Source organism: Genypterus blacodes, unplaced genomic scaffold, assembly GCF_046128005.1.
Source record: "Genypterus blacodes isolate CSIRO-AG114 ecotype Tasmania unplaced genomic scaffold, CSIRO-AGI_Gbla_v1 ptg000055l_1, whole genome shotgun sequence".
Classification (NCBI taxonomy): domain Eukaryota; kingdom Metazoa; phylum Chordata; class Actinopteri; order Ophidiiformes; family Ophidiidae; genus Genypterus; species Genypterus blacodes.
The window spans coordinates 5,454,959-5,473,390 of NW_027466867.1; the positions used below are offsets into that span (position 1 = coordinate 5,454,959).

The window sequence follows — 18,432 nt, forward strand, 5'->3', positions numbered from 1 at the left end:
TAACAGTGAATATATTTATTATTATAGAAGATAATTAATGTTAAGAATAATAATTACAAAGGCAATTTTTCTATACTACTATAATCTGGTCCTGCTCATATAGTCAGAAGAGACTGGAAAACAGTTACAGGAAGCTCAAAAATATTGTGTTCACTCAAACAGTGTAGCACAGTTCAGTTCATCATTCATCCTTTGAAAACAAAAACAAAAACAAAAAAAGGCAAATGTCATCACAAGAGTGGTGAAGCTGAGGGTGTTGGATAAACTTTTTGGGTAAAGCAGAAAGCTGAGGTACAGATGCTCACTCATCTCAATTTGTCTCGTCGGTAAGTTACTGTCTTTTCACAATGACAGAAGACACAAAAAACAGAACAGAAAGCACCACTTTACCACTGTATTTATTAAGCCCTCATCCATGATACCAAATCAGGTTTAATTTATGCAGAGGGCATTGTAATATTCCACGAGTTAACCCAAGCAGAGGATGAACCCTTAACATGTTCTTAAAGTGCACATCCCACTGGAAGTCATTTCCAATTTACTCAGAAAAGGCTTGCTTAAAACGATGGATCACAATTCACCTGACAAATGAAAAAGAACTGCTAGCTATCCTCTGCCTCTTCTTACAGCTTTTATAATCGAGTACTGTAATAACCAACAGTCAATATAAAATAAAAAAATACACCAAGGATGCACAGAAACCATGTACCTTTAAATTGCACTGAGAACCACTGAGGATATTCCGAGTCACACTGATGAGTCTTGCATTTCCCTCCCTATCATCGTCTCCCAGCCAATCATGATACCCTTTAATGGGGACTGGAACCAGTTTGGTTGTGTGACTGGGTGGGTAGGATTTAGTAGTTTGTGAGAGGGAAAGGGGACAGGTTGAGAGCAGCACAGTGATCCTGACATTTCCCTTAATCTCCTCCAGTGTTGTCCCTGTACTATCTGGACTCTCCGTCTTTGTGGGCCCTGTACAACGCAAGCTCTCCTGGCCCTCCCAGTCTAGAACCGCGAGGAGGGGTGGATGACCGACTGGTCACGGACGGAATAAGGGGGGGAGGTGCCCCCACTGACAGAGCTCCCACCAAGCCCGCTGGGGTCTTCGCCAATATGCCATTGGGCACATGGTGTGCGTTCAGTGGGCCTAGACGGGCGTAAAGGCCTGCATGGTGCTGGGAAGCAGCAGAGGCTCCTGGAGGGAGTGAATGGGCGAGAAGGCCAGGGTGCAGCTGCTCCAGGTGGGCTGCAGCGTGAGAAGGGTTTGATAGATGAGAGTGCGGGTGCATACCAAAATAGCGAGCACGCTCAAAGTCTTCGCGCAGGATCTGGGCACGCTGCTCCTCATCTATAAGACCACCTCCTGGGGGTCCGAGCTGTGGAGGACGTTCAAAGTGATGGGCCATCAGGCCAAACTCATGGCGGACAGCAGCGTTAGAGGTAGATGGGTGGTGAGGGCCAGCTACTGCTGCTGCAGCCGCAGCTACTGCTGCAGCCCTCTCTGCCTCCATGAAGCGCTGAGCATGTTGATGTTGGAGCATCCGGGCGAGATGTGGATCAGAGCGCAGTGCCAGGTGCGGGTCAGATCTAAGTGCCATAGCCTCTCTACGTTGCTGCTGCTGCTGCTGAACTGCCAGCTCCCTCCAAGGGTCCCATGTGAAGGTGTGTGGATTCTGCGGTGGTCCTTGAGGTGGACCATGGAACCGTTCTCCTCCCGGACCAACTACTAACCCTGCAGCACCTGCCCCCAAATATGCATCAATTGCTCTCGAGTGCTCCAGCATAGCAAGGTGTTGGTGTGAAGGAGGGTTTGGAGTGGGTGGGTGCATGGGGACACCAGGAGTGGGAGTCAGTGACAGTGAAGAAGAGGAAGGGGTACCAGAGCTTCGGTGGTGGGGATGGCTGTTGGGGCGGTCAAAGCCGTGGCTGGGTGCTGGGTGAGGCTGCAGTGTGATGGGGATATGCTCTGGCTCCTCCTTCCTCTCTTCTTTGACTTTAACTGGAGGGAGGAGCAGCGAGGGTTTAGAAACTGGGGTTGTGGTCCGGTCAGACTTCTTGCCCTGAGACAAAGAAGTGACAGTGGCAGACGCTGCAGAGGAAGGAGGGAGGTTGCTGTCTCTTTGGGAGGAGTGCGAGGGTTCGCTGTGTAAGCTGTGTGCTGTTGGGGCCATTTGCCGGGGATACAAGTCCAAAGGAGATGGGGCTGAGGGGTTGGAGGGTGGGGGAGTAGTGAGCACAGAAGACGAAGATGACCGAGGTCTGTCCCTGTCCGATATTAAAGATGAAGATCCAAGAGGAGGCCCCCTTGAAGACACAGTTGGCAGTGGCCTCTTATCCCCATCTCTGTCTCGCTCACGGTCTCTCTCCCTACTTAGGCTGCGTGTCAGGTCCTCAATAGGTCCACTGCTCCCCCCCAGGGTACTGCTGTGGCCATTTAAGTGGGAAACTGGGGTGCTACTACGGGGCTTGAAGGCAGGGGCAACTGGAGACATTCTCACAGGTGGCCGGCCATACAGCATATTGTCTCTGCAAAACAAACACATACAGGTTGTTTTAGCATGGTTGCACTTTACAAAGCAAACCCCCCCCCCCCCCCCGTGTCACAAATACATTGCTATTCCTTTTTATTTCAATGCAGTACCTGTCCTTTTCGTCCTTGATGTGTGGGATGTCTCTCCTCTCAGCATCCTTTCCACGATCTCGCTCATCCCTCTTGTCTGGCCCTTTGGCCCAGCTGGGGCCAGCAGGGAAACCAGATGGGCCACCATGCAAGCGGTTCCATGGGTCATGATGGTTGGGGTTGGGCATGCCCCCGACTGGTGAGTCCTTAGGGCCGAACACAGGGCCACCTGCAGACCAACAACATGTTTAGCATTTTGTCACTGTAGTTTCACAGCTCAAATTGATTATTCCACAGAAAAAAAAATGGTAGAGGTTAATGGGTGGATGGTGTGAGGTTTGAAAGGTACTATAAGTGGGAGAGGTATGACATAAGGAAGTAATATGCAATGTCCAACACTTATTTTCACTGCACCTATCAACATGGATGCAGCAAGAGCCTTGAAACTAATGGAATAAATAGGATGTGCAAAACAAGGCTTGCCGAGGTGTGCATTTCACTCACTACTAAATTTGGGAAGGCACCAAGTGTGATACTACAAGGCTCACGCTTCCTTTCACATGCATGCAGATACAAAAATGGCACAAATTTTGGCAACCAGGACAGGTGGGTTTCCACAAGCCACACCAAGCTCATTAACATTTCAGATTAGCATGGTGCAGAAAGCTTCAGCCAGCCATGGTCAACAAATCTGCTTTGGTGTTTATGATCACCAAGCAAACATAAATTTCTTCATTTGGATTTGTAACATTTAGCAGCTTTTCAGAACCAAATATTGTGTCAGGAAGTCACATGTGCCTTATAGCATCCACCCCTAAAATCATAGACTCTTTTATGTAATTGGACCTGGGCGTTCCAAAATGTTATTGTGGGGCTGACCCAGTGTCGGGCTGCCGAGTCCTCCAAAGGCACCAGAACCCAGGGCTCCAAGTGGGGTAAAGGGTGGTGTGCGGCCATATGGATCTAAAACAAATACAAAGATAAGATTAGAAAAACAGTGTCAACACTAATTTCACAGCAGGATGTACGCGATGCTGATGCCCCTGCATTTTGTGGGAAATACTATGTGGTAACAAACAAGAGGCCCACAAATGTGCTTTTTATTTGAAGCTACTCTTACCCATGTGTGCATTTGGTGTGAGGAAAGTGGAGTGGGGTGCTGATGGAGAGATGAAAGGAGCCGAGGACGGATTGACTCCACCTGAGGGATAGAAGCAGTGGTAGAACAACAAATGCCGTATGAAATCACATCCAGAGAATCAAGCTGCTCTTCAAACACTTCACGCTGCCCTCTGACAGCAACATCTGTCAAACCTCGTGAACATGAGGACATGAAAAGCAATAAATGAAACACCATCTTTTTTTTGTTATATTGCATATCTATCGGCGTTACACAACTTCATGAATTAATGAACCAATAGAGCAAAATGTGTTATTTATGTATATATATGTATAGACGTTCACCTGCAGCAGAGAATAGACTTGCAGGTCTGGTCAGGTCATGGTTAGGAGGCATGGCTCCTCCAAGAGACCCTAGTGGGCCCATTGCCCCAGCTCCAGGAAGACGGGCCAGCAGATCACTACGGAAGTCTAATTTGTGTGGATCAGCCTGCATTAACTAAAAGAGATGAAGAGTTAATTTACTAACAGAATAATCTGGTTAGTCTGTTACACACACACATCTTTTACTGAGGGCGCTGGTAGAAATCACAGAAACAACATCTTAAAAAGGTTATACTTGCCTTTACTTTCTTCTGATGGCTTAGAATCATCCAGGCCACATACACATGCATAGCACACCATTTTCCTGGTTTCTGAAAGCAGAGAAATCAAAAGGGTTTAGAATAAAACTCTTAACGGATACTGCATGTAAGACTTTAAAGCCTTTGCACACAGAGTCAGATGTTCTTCCAGTTGTTCCAGAAATATTTGTTTAGCCTCTCCACATGGTTGGGGTTTTCCAGCTGGAGATAGGATTACTCACTGGTGCTCAGATACATGTTCAGGTATGTGAAAAAACAGGATGTCAGTGAAAATACATTGGTGTGTATACAAGTAAATCACGGGGAGAGAAGGTACAGCATGAACCGGAGTCAATTCTGGTTTTGAATAAATCTAACTGGGTGTGCAAGGGCGTAGAATGGACCAGTAGCAGCCAAGATTACATGTAAGATTAGTGCAAAGAGTGAGTGAAGCAGTGCGAAAGTAAACAGGGTGAAGGTTTTAAGGAGCCAAGGGAGTCGAAAACATCTGTTTTTGCTTACATTACTGATTTTCAACGATGTCCCAAATGGATCAGTTAGCTACAAGAGAAAAAAATGTAAAACCACTTTTAATAAATATATCTCTAAATATATCTTTTTTTCTGGAAATCCCTTTACTGCTCTGACTAGGCCCGTGTTGCAGCGCATCCTAATCTACACTGGTACACATTTCTTCATTTAAAAAAGGATGTGAGGAATAACGAACATCAAAGTCTGAAAACACTACAGGTTCCAGGTAGGCATGGAGGTCTTACCCTGGGGTCTTTGGGCTGCATGTGGTGAGGCACGACCCCGAGTCGTGCCGAGATATCTGGACCCGTTCCCTGAGGGACAAGAGGCTATGAAAGACAACACAAAAGGTCAGCCACAATGGACCAATCCACACACTTACATTTCATTACCGTTGCTCAGTCTTACAGATAACAAACTGATTTCACTGACAAATACAGTCAAACTAAAACACCCTTGTCCACCTCAATTAAAATTTGCATGCTAGCACGACTATTATTTTACTGATAGAGCCTGAGCCTAATCACCGTGGCTGCCAGAGGGTTAGTGCACCCTAGTTTTGACCTCCCACGCTCTCTCCCTCATCTGGGACTTGCCAACTGTTATTATTGTTTTAATTAATATTTTCATCAGCTATCTTGTGGTGTGGGTGGTCAAATGATGGTTGGCATACACAACTGACAATTCTTTTCACCTTTGGCTGAAATGCTCCTTGCAGAGAGCTGAAAGGCCCGGTGGGAGGAATCACAGGCTGTATGCTCGGCACCGAGGGCGGCGGGTACTGTGGGAAGAACTACCATGTCACACACAGACAGGCACACAAGACACACAGACGTTAAGTGACCACTGAACAAACTGCATGCACAGACACCTATTACTCTGGTAACAGCTCGACAGGAGCTCAACATTTTAGGGTGGCCTTTTCTAGACCCCATCATAGAGAACAGCTGTGCAATGATCATGGATTATAAGAGTGATATAAGCACATTTGTGGGCAAATTTGTTGTACTCACCGTGTGTCTGTACAGTCCATCCATTTTGCCTGGAAACTTATCAAACTGCAAGACATAAGGAGTGTGTGGGTTAAACATCTGTAAACTAACACAGTGTACATTCCAGCCTGGTATTTCCAGTTCTACACAGATGTTCAGCAGCAGCAGAGAGCATCTCACCAGAGGTGGCGCAGTAGCCGACGGGTGCAGGAAGGGCGTGAAGTGTTGGTGTGTGTGCGTGTGTTGGTGCTGGTGGTTGTGCTGATGGAACTGGAAGGCCAGCGGCTGGATGCTTGGCTGGTTCTGAGACGCCCTCCCTGAAGAGCCTGGCGTGGAACTTGACGCCGAGGGACCACCAGGAGTGGAGCGGCCTGGACCCCCTGCATTGTTCTCATTTCCGGGGACGCTGCGTCTCCCTTCACGCTCTTGTGAATTCAAGAAGTGGGAGTTTAAGTTTTGACGCAGCAATTCTTGGTCTGCAGAGGAGGGAGTCAGAAAAAAGGAAAGACATTAGATTAGTTAATATTCTGAAAGGTCCTCAGGGACTTCCATGTTCATTTTATGGTTAAAAATGGTAATATGTTGTTGTTCATGTTCATCTTGCTACAGTCCAACATTGACCACAGACTGACATTACATTTAGAAACAAAAAGGAGAAATATACTATATATAATCAGCACTTGCTAGAAAAACAATCTTCAAATTCAATAGTGAAGTGTAACATCTGCTGCATGTAATCAGTACGGCACATGCAGTGCTTCGGTCTTTGGATTTCCTCAACTTCCTCAAAAAGGACGAGACAAACCCAGACAGCCCCGAGAGGAAGTCTGTGTTTGGTTTGTTTTAAGTGACAAACTCAGTGAAACAAACCAAGGGTTACAGCAAAAGTAAAGCTAAATGATTAAAGCATTGGTGGACAGATAGAAAATTAATCAAACAATTTCGATGTCTGAAGAATCATTTAGGGTGCATAACCGCGCAAAGAAAGCAACAACTCCTGCATTTAAGATGGTCTAAATCTGACACATATACAACTGTATTCGCTGTATCTTTGAGGTGAAATACATCCTCAAATTTTCTAATCAACTTTGAATACACTGGTAGCAGGAAGCAGTATGTGTGAAAAATTCTGAACAATCACTTTCATAATCAAAACAAATTGTTGCAACCTTAAGAAAAAAAATCCTGTTCAGGTTACCTGCTGCTGCTGAGTGCGAAGGGACTGTGAGGAGGGGTGGAGGAGGTGGGAGGCCAGGAGAGGAGGAGAACAGGGCCCCGGAGCTGGCTCGTGATGGGGGGCGGTGGGGCCCTGAGGAACCTGAACCTCTGATGTGGGACAGGGAAACACTTGTGGAGGGAGTCGGCGGCCGCATGGTAGATGAGGAAGAAGCAGCAGATGAAGCAGATGATGGAGGCTTAACAGAAGTGCCGCTCCTGATAATGAAAGTGAGAGTGTCAGTACTGGATCTCTCTTTATTTGAGATACAAAATGACTTACTCAGCCCGGAAGTGTAACAACCCCTTTCTAACACACCTGTTAATGTTGTAGATGGAGTGAGGTCGTCCAGTCAAAGTGAGGAAAGGCTTGGGTAAGGAGAGTGGGGGGCTGGCATTGTGGCGACTGCTGCTACCGTTGAGTTGGCTGGATCTGGTAGCAGTGGCTGAAGCTGCAACAGTGGAATGGGGAGGCAGGCAGGAGAAGGGGGCAGAAGAGGTAGAAGAAGAAACAGGCTCTGAGAAATGCGGCTCCAAGCTTCTCTCCTGACTGCGCTCCAGGCCGGACACTCTCGGGGTCACCATCAGTCGGGAGACGCTGCCACAGCGGGCCAGCAGGGGAGGGCAGATTTTTCCAATGGATGTGGCCATGCTTGAGGGGGTCGGCTCCACAACTGGAGAGAGAGAGGAAACATTATTGTGCATTTTGCTACACAACACGTGGAGACAGCAAACTGAAGGAGGAATATGCAACATACCTTTTCTAGTGCTGACTGTGAACACTGGATCCATGTCATTGTCAGAAGCCTAGAGGAGACAAAACACATTTCATTTCACACATGCTCTACATATACTCAATTTAAAAACATGACCAAGTGTCAGCATTCATTTCAATAAGATAACAAGAGGACAGTACACACCTTGTCTCCTGTATCACTCTCAGTGTCACACTGAAACACAGCAAAACAGGAAATATGTTCAGGTTTCCATTCATTGGCATATTTTGCAGTGACAATGGGGGCAGGATACTAATACATCGGAACATCTTAATCATGATTTGTTTGCAGAGGAATAGCACAGTAAGCGTTGAGTCAACTAATGCACATCATCAAGAAACTTACAATGTAACCAGTTTCCAAAGGGAGTCCCTGTAAAAGAAGCAATATGTTAGTCAGGTCACAGATAAATCTAAAAGGTTGAAAAAAAATCAATCCTTGAAGCTATTAACCGATAGGATGTATATTTACGCAATGTGATCTAGCCAAGTGACAACAACGACCATGCTTCATCCTTCAGTGATTCTCTGTGTGTGTGGGTGTGTGTAAACCAGTTATACGGGGTGATACCTGGGTTGCAGACACAGGACACCAAGGTGCAACAGGGCACGCCTCAGCAGGAGTTCTGTGCTCTTGGCCATAGCGGCCCTAAACTCCCAAACAACACGATGTATACAGAATGTGCAGTGGCAGACATGCTTGAACATATGCTATGTTGTGTTTGCTCATTTTCTTGTCTAACGTGTATTTTTCTACGTGATTTACCTTATGTGTACATTGTGATATGCACTATGTTACAAGTCTGCATGACAGTTTCCGTTTACTGTGGGGACAAAGTTCTCTACTGAGATCTGTAAGTCCATCTATCCATTGACAAATGTGATTCTAATAAAATAGAACACAGTCCAGGTGGACATTAGATTTGCATTCTCAGCTATTTGATTAAGCATGAGCTCAACATCTAACATGTCATTGCAGTGCCCAAACTTCACCTTTTCATCTATTTTTCTTCTCTTATTTCTATTCTTCTTCAAACAGCTGCTGGAGTAGCTGTGTGGGACTCCTTCCTCGGGCTCTGAAAGTGGCCCTCCACCATTCTCCTCCGGCCCCCTCTTCCCCTTGTTCCTCCGTCCGAGCATATCAGTGCGCTGATTGGGCTTCAGAGAACAGTCCATCTGATGATACAGGGAAAAACAAAGCTATTATGGCTATGAATACGCATTAAGGTTTTTGAATGATGCCAAAAATAATAGGGTATGTGCTGATTACACCTTTTCCTAAACACTTTAAGTTTCTATGTGCAATTCTAACTATTTAAAACTGTGTTTGATCAGGATCATTGACAGTGTTCCATTATTTATATATGCAGTTTGTAATTTGTACTGCCACGATACAATACTGCTGTTTAAGAGACCTCTTTGGTTGGATGACAATACAAGATTCAAATGATAAACTGTGCTAACAATAAACACAATGTAAGATACAGATACTTGGAAGTTGAAAAATGTTGTTTGGGAGGAATGGTTGAGCGTGAGTTTAACTAAACGTTATAAGGCTACATTATGAAGATTTGGTTCCCTATACTCATGCAGATTAACAAGACATTGTATTTCAAAAAGTCCTTCTGTATACCAATATTAAATGCATTTGAGACATTTTATGCCTGGTAAAATCAACACGTCAGCCAACACTTGTGACTGTGGAATGCAAAAGCCTGTTGCCCTGACTAAACTAAAATGAGCAGTACTGGAATGAAAATCATTGGTTGAAGAGCCTTGGCCTGATGTCAGATATTAAAAGAATGCTTTCTTGGTTGCACTACTGTTAGTCCATTTACTTTTTGCTAATAGTTTTGTCAGAGCCATTTGGCAGCTCATCAACACCTCACTGAATTAGGACATGAATAATTGAGGACCATCCAATGCCCATCAGAGGGATGTCTTGGGGCTGCTTGAGTGGACTGCTTTCTCCTAATAAGTAATGGTGCCAGAGTTGAATAGAATTCAATCTGCATCTTTCTCACACCTTTGGCCTTGGGGCATTGTTTGACTTGATGGAGAGAAGCAAAGAGGACAGGGAATAAAAATAGAAATTTAGGTCATGATCCTACTGTTCCATTACAAAACCCATCTACAAATTAAACTATTTAGAGAAGATAATCCGCTTTATTCCTCCTAAAGGGGGGATTTAATGGTTATCAAAGTAATGACACCTGATGTCTGGGTGAAGAACCACACAAAACCTGAGAACATTTACCTCCAAAGCCTCTAAGGTGATGAAGCTCGCAATAGCAAAGCCATCGATTATGTCTTCCTCACAGGATACAGACTCCTTCTTCCTCCTGCGCGGAGGCCTGTGTCTCCCAAACCCCGGCCGGCACTCTCTCCCCCCGGGACCGAGGACAGCGTTAGTCCCGCATGTGTCCCGCTCGGAGCCCGAGGACAGGGATGTGGCCCGCTCCTGGGCCAGGTCCACTCTTCTCCGGCGCCGCTCCCTGTCGCGCTGGGAACGGGACCGCCGACTCTGCCTGAATCCAGTGCTTCGGCTTGGACCCTCCATGATCAGTTGGCTCCTCTGTCGTAATTCCAGTCAGACCAAAGGCACTTTACTCAAGTCCCGGTCCGGTGGAAGGCACCGAACCGCAAATGAACCTCTACCACAGGCCTTCGCAGAAGCTCCTGTGAAAATGGCGTTAATAGACCCAGTGGCTATTATTTACCGTCCTTTGACAACAGTGTCTTGGCATCAGTGCCCTTCTTTCGGCGAAATTTGAGTGTCATTTCAATGCATCCGAACGCAAACTTGGATTCACATGAGAAATAATAACACATTCACGACGAGTGCTAATGTCAGGGCATATCTGATTGTGTCTCGAAGAAGGCTAACATTAGCTGGCTAGCAGCATACCCAGCCGACAACCAAATAACTTATACGTATGTAAACAAAAAGACAAGTCTGTGTTAATGACAAAGCACACCAGATTACCACGACTTAGATTTCCAAATGTAAGTCATACAAACGTAGGCTTTGCTCAATATAACTCTTACGTCTACAATATCCAGGGTTTTTTGCACACGCTGACAAATTAATTTGCCTGTTAGCAAAATAACAGTAGCCAGTTAGCAAGGCCAATCACCCAAATATACAACCTTAATACAACACTGGCTGTGACATGATTCCGTGTTAACGTGAAAATGTGAAGCGCTATTGGTAGCGACCACCTTAAATTACTACCAACCCAGAAATCAAATGTCGCTAATGCCAGATTTAAATATCTGGATCAGTTAAGGTAGGTATTACTACTACCGCTAACGTTCGGTCAATGTTGATTTCAGCCAATTAGCTTTAGCTCGTCGGGTTAGCGTGTATTCAGCTAACTCGATAGATCACAATGTATTCACCTAGCAACCTAAGAATAAAATCATATTCTTAAACTTGTCCGAAGACACAAATAAGTCTAAATGTACGCTAACTAACTGTTTCTACGGCGAAGCGGTCACAATTTTACCTCCTGCAGAAACATTGACGGGCCGATACTAATGGTTGAATTCACATCGTATCAAAAGAAAGACGTAGGTTAACGTTAGCATTCTGGCTAGCTAATGTTAGCCAATCCAGCTGTTAGCCAGCTAAGACACAATCAGGAGTCTGTTTTTTTAAAGATGCAGAGAATTGCGGTAATTGTTTTGTTAACCAATTATCTATAGGATAATTATAAGCGGCTTCTTCACACTCAGCTCTTCTTTACGTCCCACCACCATTACAAAAAAAAAATCAAGGCCCGTGTACGAAAGCCTCGGTGTTGATTTCCATAAACGAGGGTGTCGGCCGAGCCCCCGTTGGGCTGGGCAGTTCCTTCATGCAGCCTGAACTGTGTAATCCAATGTTTAGCACAAGTTGGAAGCACTCGCCGATGTTTCCGGTCAGCGTTTCTCTCCGAACCCCGTGTGCAAATACGTACAGAGGAAAACAAAACGGCTCCGCTGTTGCCTTTTCACAAGTTTCCACCGAATTGGAAATTTATCGTGAAAATTAGGGAGACACAACCCTTGTCAGCCGTGCAGTGCATTGTGTGCGCCACTCTTCTTCCTCACTCATCAAACTGGCTTGTTGGGAGCTCTGCTTGTGCACACTGCCACCATGTGGAAGTGTTTCTGTAAAGAAGCCAAGTTCAACCACTTCAGGGACATAGCCTCCACTAAATGTTTTCATTATTTGTGTCTCAAAAGCAGAATTTCTGAGTATATCACGGCATAGTATTTCACTTTAAGATACAAGTGGTTGTGCAAAACGTACCAGAGTGATAAAGTCCCAAAATTTTACCTATGTGACATAACCTCATAACTATAAGATACAAAAGTGTTTTTTACCCAAGTGGAAGGAATGAACATAACAAAACATACATAGTTTACAGACAATAACAATTACTCTCTCCCTCCCTTTGTCCAGTTAAGTTAAGTTTAACCCTAAGGTGGTAATGTGTTACGAACATACAGGCCCAAACGACCTACGGTGTTATTTTTCCACAATGGCTGATGTGTATCGCCGGTGGCACTATATTTGTGCCTGGGGTTTCCTTATGGGATGATCTAGTAATTTCTCAATCATACTTTTAAGGACATGAGGTTGGAAATCATGTCAGTGTAGTAAAGACACACGCTGTATATGGAGTCCAGACTCAGATCCCAGCACTGAAAGACTCTAGAACAAATGTAAAAACTTAGACCATATAGTGTTACTTAAATGCAAGTGTTACTTTATACAAAATGATACCAATCTACAAATACAGATAATTGTTACATCAGGGAAGAACAAGTGAAGAACAGAGCACCTTTCCTTTAAAACTAGTCTGACACATAGTGAGGCATCCTGGACATTTCAGATTCATAAGATATCATAGACGCACTGCCATATACATTACAGTTCAAAACATTGCATGGAATTAAGTATACAATCAGTTCTTCATTGTGATCAGGACCTGGCTGGCCTCCTGGAGAACAGCATGGAGTGGAGCAAAATGCCTGTAGCTACAGAGACATTGAGAGAGTCGATGCCGGGGAACAATTTTCTGCCAACTGGGATGGTGAGAAGGGTTTGGCATTGAGAGAGTAACTCCTGTGACAGTCCTGTCCCCTCACCCCCCATCAATAACAATGTGGGTTTAGTCATTTGAAAGTTTGAACACTGGGTGACAGGAATCTGGTGCTCTTCTGTTTCAGCCCCTACCGTGCCAACCACCTGCCAGCCTTGTGCCACCTTTAACTTCACCATTTCTTCAAGGTTTTGGTAGCCATACACGCCAATCACCTCCATGGCACCTGAGCTAGCCTTGCTGACCACAGGTGTCAATGGACAGCTATGGTTAAGTCTGCTTGCAACTCTGTCCACACCAAGGAAATAAGCAGAGCGCAGAATGGCGCCGAGGTTCATTGGATCCTGAATGCCATCCAGGACCAGCCAGAGAGGGGTGGTGCTGTCTGGTACACGTGGTGTAGAGTCTCTGTCCTTAGTGACAAAGCTTAGAGGACTGGCTTGTAAACATACTCCTTGGTGTACATGTCCAGACGCCATCATGTCCAGATCCTTCTTCCTGACACGCTGGACCAGTACACCTTGCTGATGAGCGGCCTCACAGACCTTTAATACAGAAGTCCTGTGAGACGACTCGCCATCCTTTACGAACAGTTTATAGGTTTTTCTTCTTCCGTGTGTGAGAGCCAAGAGACAGGGGGAGATGCCAAACACAATCTCATAGTTCTCTGCTTTGGGGTCCTTTGCTGATTTCTTTCTCCCTGATCTCTCGGTCTCTGTAGAAAAGTCCTCCAGGCTGAGTTTGCTGAGTTCAGATGATGCCCTGTGATTGCCTCCTTGTGGCTTTTGCCTCTGCAAACCCGACATCTCCTTCTTTCGGGATTTACTTGGAGACAGAGGCTCATGGTCCTGCCATCTATCAGATACAAGAGGTTTGTATTGAAAACCAGAGCTATTTATCACACTGCGCCTTTTCCTAGTCACAGGTTTGACTCCACTGTCCACTGGGCAGAGCAGAGTACACGTCCCATGGTAAGATGCACATTGGGAACTGTTTGGCAGAGGCTTAAACAATCTTGAGTTCCAAACGAGAAGCAATCTGTGCTGATATGCAATGCTACGTGCCCACATATCACAAACCTTGAGGAAAAAAAGGGGGACTTGAGGTAGAAAAAATATTTAGAGACTCGACTAACGAGCGTGAGATATAGATAAAGTATAAATCTATGACAAGGAAACGTCAGCAAACGTCAACCTGTCTTAGTAAAGTAATCGGTGCGTTAGAAAAATAGTTTTACCCGTCAACACCTACTGTACTCTGGCATAGCTGACATTTTGCTTCAAGAAACAGAGGAGCTACATGTGCGACTGTGACCTCAACCTGTCAAAGTAACAAGCAAATGAGGATATTCCCGGATAGCGAGCACTCATACCTACAAAATAAAAGCAAAAACTCTTTCGTGTAAGAAATACATTTCAATGAGTCGATTGCAAAGAAAGGAATAAAATTGTAGCCCAAAGGTATGAACGGAATTGTACATGTCTTGGATGGATGTATTCAAGTGTATGTTACAAATATTTAATACTTATTATAAACAATATAACAATCAAAACATTTTTCTTTTTTTATTCATTTTAGTGGTATTGCATTGAAGAGCTGATTCAAAACATTTTTCACATTTTCGCTATAACGCTGTTCATAAACTACCCCGTCACGCGTCAACAATAAGCATTTTACTTTGAAAGCTTTCTCCCTCTCGCGTATTTATTGTTTTCTTGACCATGACGTCAGTGCGAAATGAACCACTAACGTCACTTCCGGGAAATGAACCTACCTCAACGCGGAAGTGTGCGGAGGAAAACAAATAAGCGTTCAAATTCAGTCGAGAAGAAGTCAGAGAAGACGCCGTAAATACCGAATCGTTTCTGTATTTTAGTGTTGTTACAACAACCTGGTGACACGGTGAGAGTATAAGAATGAAATAGTGACTTTGTGTAGCTGATTTTAGTCACTGAAGCTCGCTGGTAGTGAAGGGAGATATTATTAAAGAGAGCGAACAGCCGAGCTAAAATATCTCTGTAAGGACACTAACAGGCCTCGGGTCACATACCAATTGGTTGAGTCATGTAAGACAGGAGAGTTTATCGTTGCCATAATGTAGCTTGATGCTGAAACTTAGTGTTGAGATAATGACGGATGTAAAAAAGTGCCTGTGCTCATAGTTTCTGTTGGTGTTTTCATTACAATTCTATCAGATCTGTTCTATGAAACGCTTGATGAAAACGCATATTTAGACAATTCACTGTTTAAAGTGACTGTTTTTATTTAGTTGAACCTAAAATTCACTGTCTACTGTTGGTGTTTTAAACAGATGGAGTTCCTATTTGGGAAGAAGAAGACACCGGAGGAGATGCTGAAACAGAATCAGAGGGCGCTGAACCGAGCCATGAGAGATCTGGACAGGGAGCGGTCGAAACTGGAGCAACAGGAGAAAAAGATCATTGCAGACATCAAGAAAATGGCCAAACAAGGACAAATGGTGAGATGGAGAGAAACAATTGGATTTGTGATGAAGAGTTAATATCCCTGTGTTCTTATGTTTATTATTTTTACATTATTACAGGACGCCGTCAAGATCATGGCCAAAGATTTGGTTCGCACAAGGCGCTACGTTAAGAAATTCATCATCATGAGAACCAACATCCAAGCCGTCAGTCTAAAAATACAGACACTCAAATCCAATAACAGCATGGCACAGGCGATGAAAGGAGTCACCAAAGCCATGGCCACCATGAACAGACAGGTTTGCTTTCATCATCATCACTACAACCTTGTGTTCTGTGAGAATTACACAATCCACTAGTACTAATAAACACACATCTGCTTCGTCTGCACAGCTGAAACTGCCCCAGATTCAGAAGATCATGATGGACTTTGAACGGCAGAGTGAAATCATGGAAATGAAGGAGGAGATGATGAATGATGCCATCGATGACGCCATGGGTGATGAGGATGATGAGGATGAGAGGTAAGGGACTGAGTGATGTGTTATGTGTTGTGGTACAAATTAACATTTGAGGTTTGCTTTAAATAGCACTGACATATCTGATTGTGTGTCTTCTTCACACTCAGTGATGCCATTGTGTCCCAAGTGCTGGATGAGCTGGGTCTCAATCTGACCGACGAACTGTCAAGTAAGGAAACAAAGCATTCTACTCAGAATAAAAGAAAAGCGCAAACTATTCTGAAAATTCTACCTGTTCTTGTATTTTGCATACAATTTTACGCCTCCACTGTTTTCACATCAGATCTGCCATCCACTGGAGGAAGTCTGGCCGCGGCGGGGGGAAAGAAGGCGGAGCCCCAAGCTGCCCTCGCTGACGCCGACGCCGATCTGGAGGAGAGACTGAATAACCTCCGGAAAGATTAAAACACACACACACACAGTAACTGTCAGACAAGCGCACTGTGGCAGGGTCGGTAATACAAATACTTTGATTTCTGTGTGAAGATTCTTTTGAAGGGATGACTTGCAGCCTGGCTGAACAGTCTCGTGTTATCAAAGTCTATGGCTTTCTGTTTGAGGTGTTTTTTTTAATGTTCTGACTACATGATCTATATTTACACAGGTCTATATCCCTCACAGGTCGATCACATTATTGTCTCAATTTTGACTCTGCCAAATCCTTTTTTTGTGAGTTTATTGCACATTATGTGTAAATACTAACTCACAGTTTAACTGTTTTGATTAACACTAATTATAAAAGAATCGAAAATCCAAATTCAAGTTGTCGATGACAGACGTTGACCTCTCTACCTGTCGGCACCTTTTGTACATCAGGCTACCTTAGTGTTCTTGTGTATCTACATTTGATCAAATAGTGTATGTCAACTTTTAGCCCTGCTTTGATTCGATTTGTCGGCTTTGATTCAGTTTATCTGTGGGAAGTTGCAGTAGTCAGGGTCGAGGTAAAGACGCTGTCCAGAACATGTATCAGTATATTAACTCTAAGTCCTTTTTGTTCTGTTTGAATCGACAAATGGGACGGTGTAGTTTACAGACATGTCTCGATGTAAACAGACAAAGACAACTGTACTCAGCTGACAAATGTAGAGCAGGAGGACACTTGTCATTGGATGTCTGGTGTGTCATCGTCCTTTTTCGGGGTGTTTTAAGAGATTAGGTGGGATTCTTGAAAGGTTGATATTTTTGACAAACGCTCCTATTTTGTTTTTTTTTGATTCAATAAACGTTTTTTCCATATTAAATCAGTTCAGTTGTCTCGTGAGCGGAGCGCTAATTTCATGACTGCATCCGACACCAAAGTTACTGCTGCTTTTGGAACAGTTTAGTGAACACAGACGAGTAAGAGAAGTTAAAAGAACATATCTTCATATTATAGGATAGAAAAGATTGTGCCAAGCAATTGCAGATGAAATTAGACTTCTTTTCTGTTGACAATTGAATGGCATGCAGGTGTAGTTTGATTTGTTCTCCATAAACCAGAAAGTTAGCCGAGCTCCATATTCTATAGGCATGTTAATTACTTTTATTCCAAAACTTTTTGAACTTTCAAAACTGTCAATTTCTGTCAACATACAATCATAGCACAATATTGAATGTACTCAACACTTCGACATTAAATAATAAAAAAATAACAGCGATGTTTTATGTACATTTGTTTCTGAAAGCTTTGTACAGGAAAGACATTTCTAAAATCTGCCTATATGCTGTATATATATGTATATATATACTATATGTGCTAGGCAGTTTAAGATGCAGAAAGCCATTGCATCGAATGTAAAACAGGCGAGCAAATGCAGCCGACAAGCACAAAGAAAAGGCAGAATTCAATCAGTGTGATTGTTACTAACTCAGAGGTAAACTGGCAGCACGTTAGAGAGCAAACTGGTGAACGGCTTCAAGTACAGCTAAGCTTCTCTTCTAAAATGGTTCCCTTAAATGGAAGTTAACTGCATTCTCAAAGAGACCAATACATATAAGTAGACTAATAGTTACTGCAGGAAAGCATATTGTAAAGACTGAAAACAGAAAATAAATGATCAAATCTTCTAGTTCTCGTTTTACAATGCTGCTTAGGGTTTGAACACGGCAGCGCTCACGCCACAGTCCAGCTAGAAATCATGCTTTCAAATAACTCAAACATTAATATTCTAAGTCCAATGAGCAGAGATAAGTCTCCAGTTACAGGTAAGCCATGCTCCCATATGTTTGGAAAAGGTTTAATAACAGCGTCCATGCAGCTCACATGAAGAAAACAACGTCATGGAAAGAACAGTGACCCAAACACTTCGCTTTCCCGCCTAGCTGCGCGTGTTTTGTTTGTTTTTCATGAAGCAAAAGAATGGACAACAGAAAACTCAGCGTTTGTTTTGTTTTTTTCTTCTTCTTACCTTCAATTGGCTCAACAACCGCAATTTTTGAAAAATATGCAATCATGCCAAATGTGGATCAAAAAAAAAAAACTTCTGATATCTACAACACATTGATAAATCTTAT

The 18,432-nt window shown here is 43.9% G+C and overlaps 3 protein-coding genes across 6 annotated transcripts; 1 reads left to right on the top strand and 2 right to left on the bottom strand.

Moving 5' to 3' along the window:
* Positions 1 to 11,967, bottom strand: fbrs (fibrosin). 4 transcript variants are annotated; one of them, XM_076151744.1, is made up of 18 exons: positions 10,136 to 11,967; positions 8,872 to 9,054; positions 8,225 to 8,251; positions 8,024 to 8,053; positions 7,862 to 7,910; positions 7,423 to 7,777; positions 7,087 to 7,322; positions 6,069 to 6,364; positions 5,910 to 5,954; positions 5,591 to 5,677; positions 5,142 to 5,225; positions 4,888 to 4,926; positions 4,366 to 4,437; positions 4,088 to 4,241; positions 3,744 to 3,824; positions 3,470 to 3,586; positions 2,645 to 2,852; positions 1 to 2,529 (listed from the first exon to the last, which is right to left on the bottom strand). In XM_076151744.1, the coding sequence occupies exons 1-18, from the start codon at positions 10,436 to 10,438 to the stop codon at positions 948 to 950; spliced, it is 3,948 nt and encodes a 1,315-aa protein (XP_076007859.1). In that variant the 5' UTR covers positions 10,439 to 11,967; the 3' UTR covers positions 1 to 947. The 4 variants fall into 4 exon arrangements, with proteins under 4 accessions (XP_076007859.1, XP_076007860.1, XP_076007858.1 ...); XM_076151745.1 differs by having other exon boundaries at positions 3,503 to 3,586; positions 5,591 to 5,689; XM_076151743.1 differs by having other exon boundaries at positions 5,591 to 5,689.
* Positions 11,968 to 12,609: 642 nt separating this feature from the next.
* mrm1 (mitochondrial rRNA methyltransferase 1 homolog (S. cerevisiae)) lies at positions 12,610 to 14,298 on the bottom strand. Its single transcript, XM_076151436.1, has one exon. The coding sequence runs from the start codon at positions 14,039 to 14,041 to the stop codon at positions 12,851 to 12,853; it is 1,191 nt and encodes a 396-aa protein (XP_076007551.1). The 5' UTR covers positions 14,042 to 14,298; the 3' UTR covers positions 12,610 to 12,850.
* Positions 14,299 to 14,722: 424 nt separating this feature from the next.
* On the top strand, positions 14,723 to 17,180 carry chmp2a (charged multivesicular body protein 2A). Its single transcript, XM_076152069.1, has 6 exons — positions 14,723 to 14,873; positions 15,283 to 15,450; positions 15,535 to 15,714; positions 15,809 to 15,939; positions 16,044 to 16,105; positions 16,220 to 17,180. The coding sequence occupies exons 2-6, from the start codon at positions 15,283 to 15,285 to the stop codon at positions 16,339 to 16,341; spliced, it is 663 nt and encodes a 220-aa protein (XP_076008184.1). The 5' UTR covers positions 14,723 to 14,873; the 3' UTR covers positions 16,342 to 17,180.
* The last annotated feature ends 1,252 nt before the right edge of the window (positions 17,181 to 18,432 follow it).

Excerpts from the sequence above, each read along its gene's own strand:
- fbrs (XM_076151743.1), bottom strand. The coding sequence starts at position 10,438 with ATGGAGGGTCCAAGCCGAAGCACTGGATTCAGGCAGAGTCGGCGGTCC. Across the intron at positions 8,252-8,871 it reads GAAGAAAAATAGATGAAAAG|GGACTCCCTTTGGAAACTGG; the intron begins GTGAAGTTTGGG and ends CTTCTTTTACAG. Across the intron at positions 3,825-4,087 it reads AAGTCTATTCTCTGCTGCAG|GTGGAGTCAATCCGTCCTCG; the intron begins GTGAACGTCTAT and ends TCTATCCCTCAG.
- mrm1 (XM_076151436.1), bottom strand. The coding sequence starts at position 14,041 with ATGTGGGCACGTAGCATTGCATATCAGCACAGATTGCTTCTCGTTTGG.
- chmp2a (XM_076152069.1), top strand. The coding sequence starts at position 15,283 with ATGGAGTTCCTATTTGGGAAGAAGAAGACACCGGAGGAGATGCTGAAA. Across the intron at positions 15,715-15,808 it reads TGGCCACCATGAACAGACAG|CTGAAACTGCCCCAGATTCA; the intron begins GTTTGCTTTCAT and ends TCGTCTGCACAG. Across the intron at positions 16,106-16,219 it reads TCTGACCGACGAACTGTCAA|ATCTGCCATCCACTGGAGGA; the intron begins GTAAGGAAACAA and ends TTTTCACATCAG.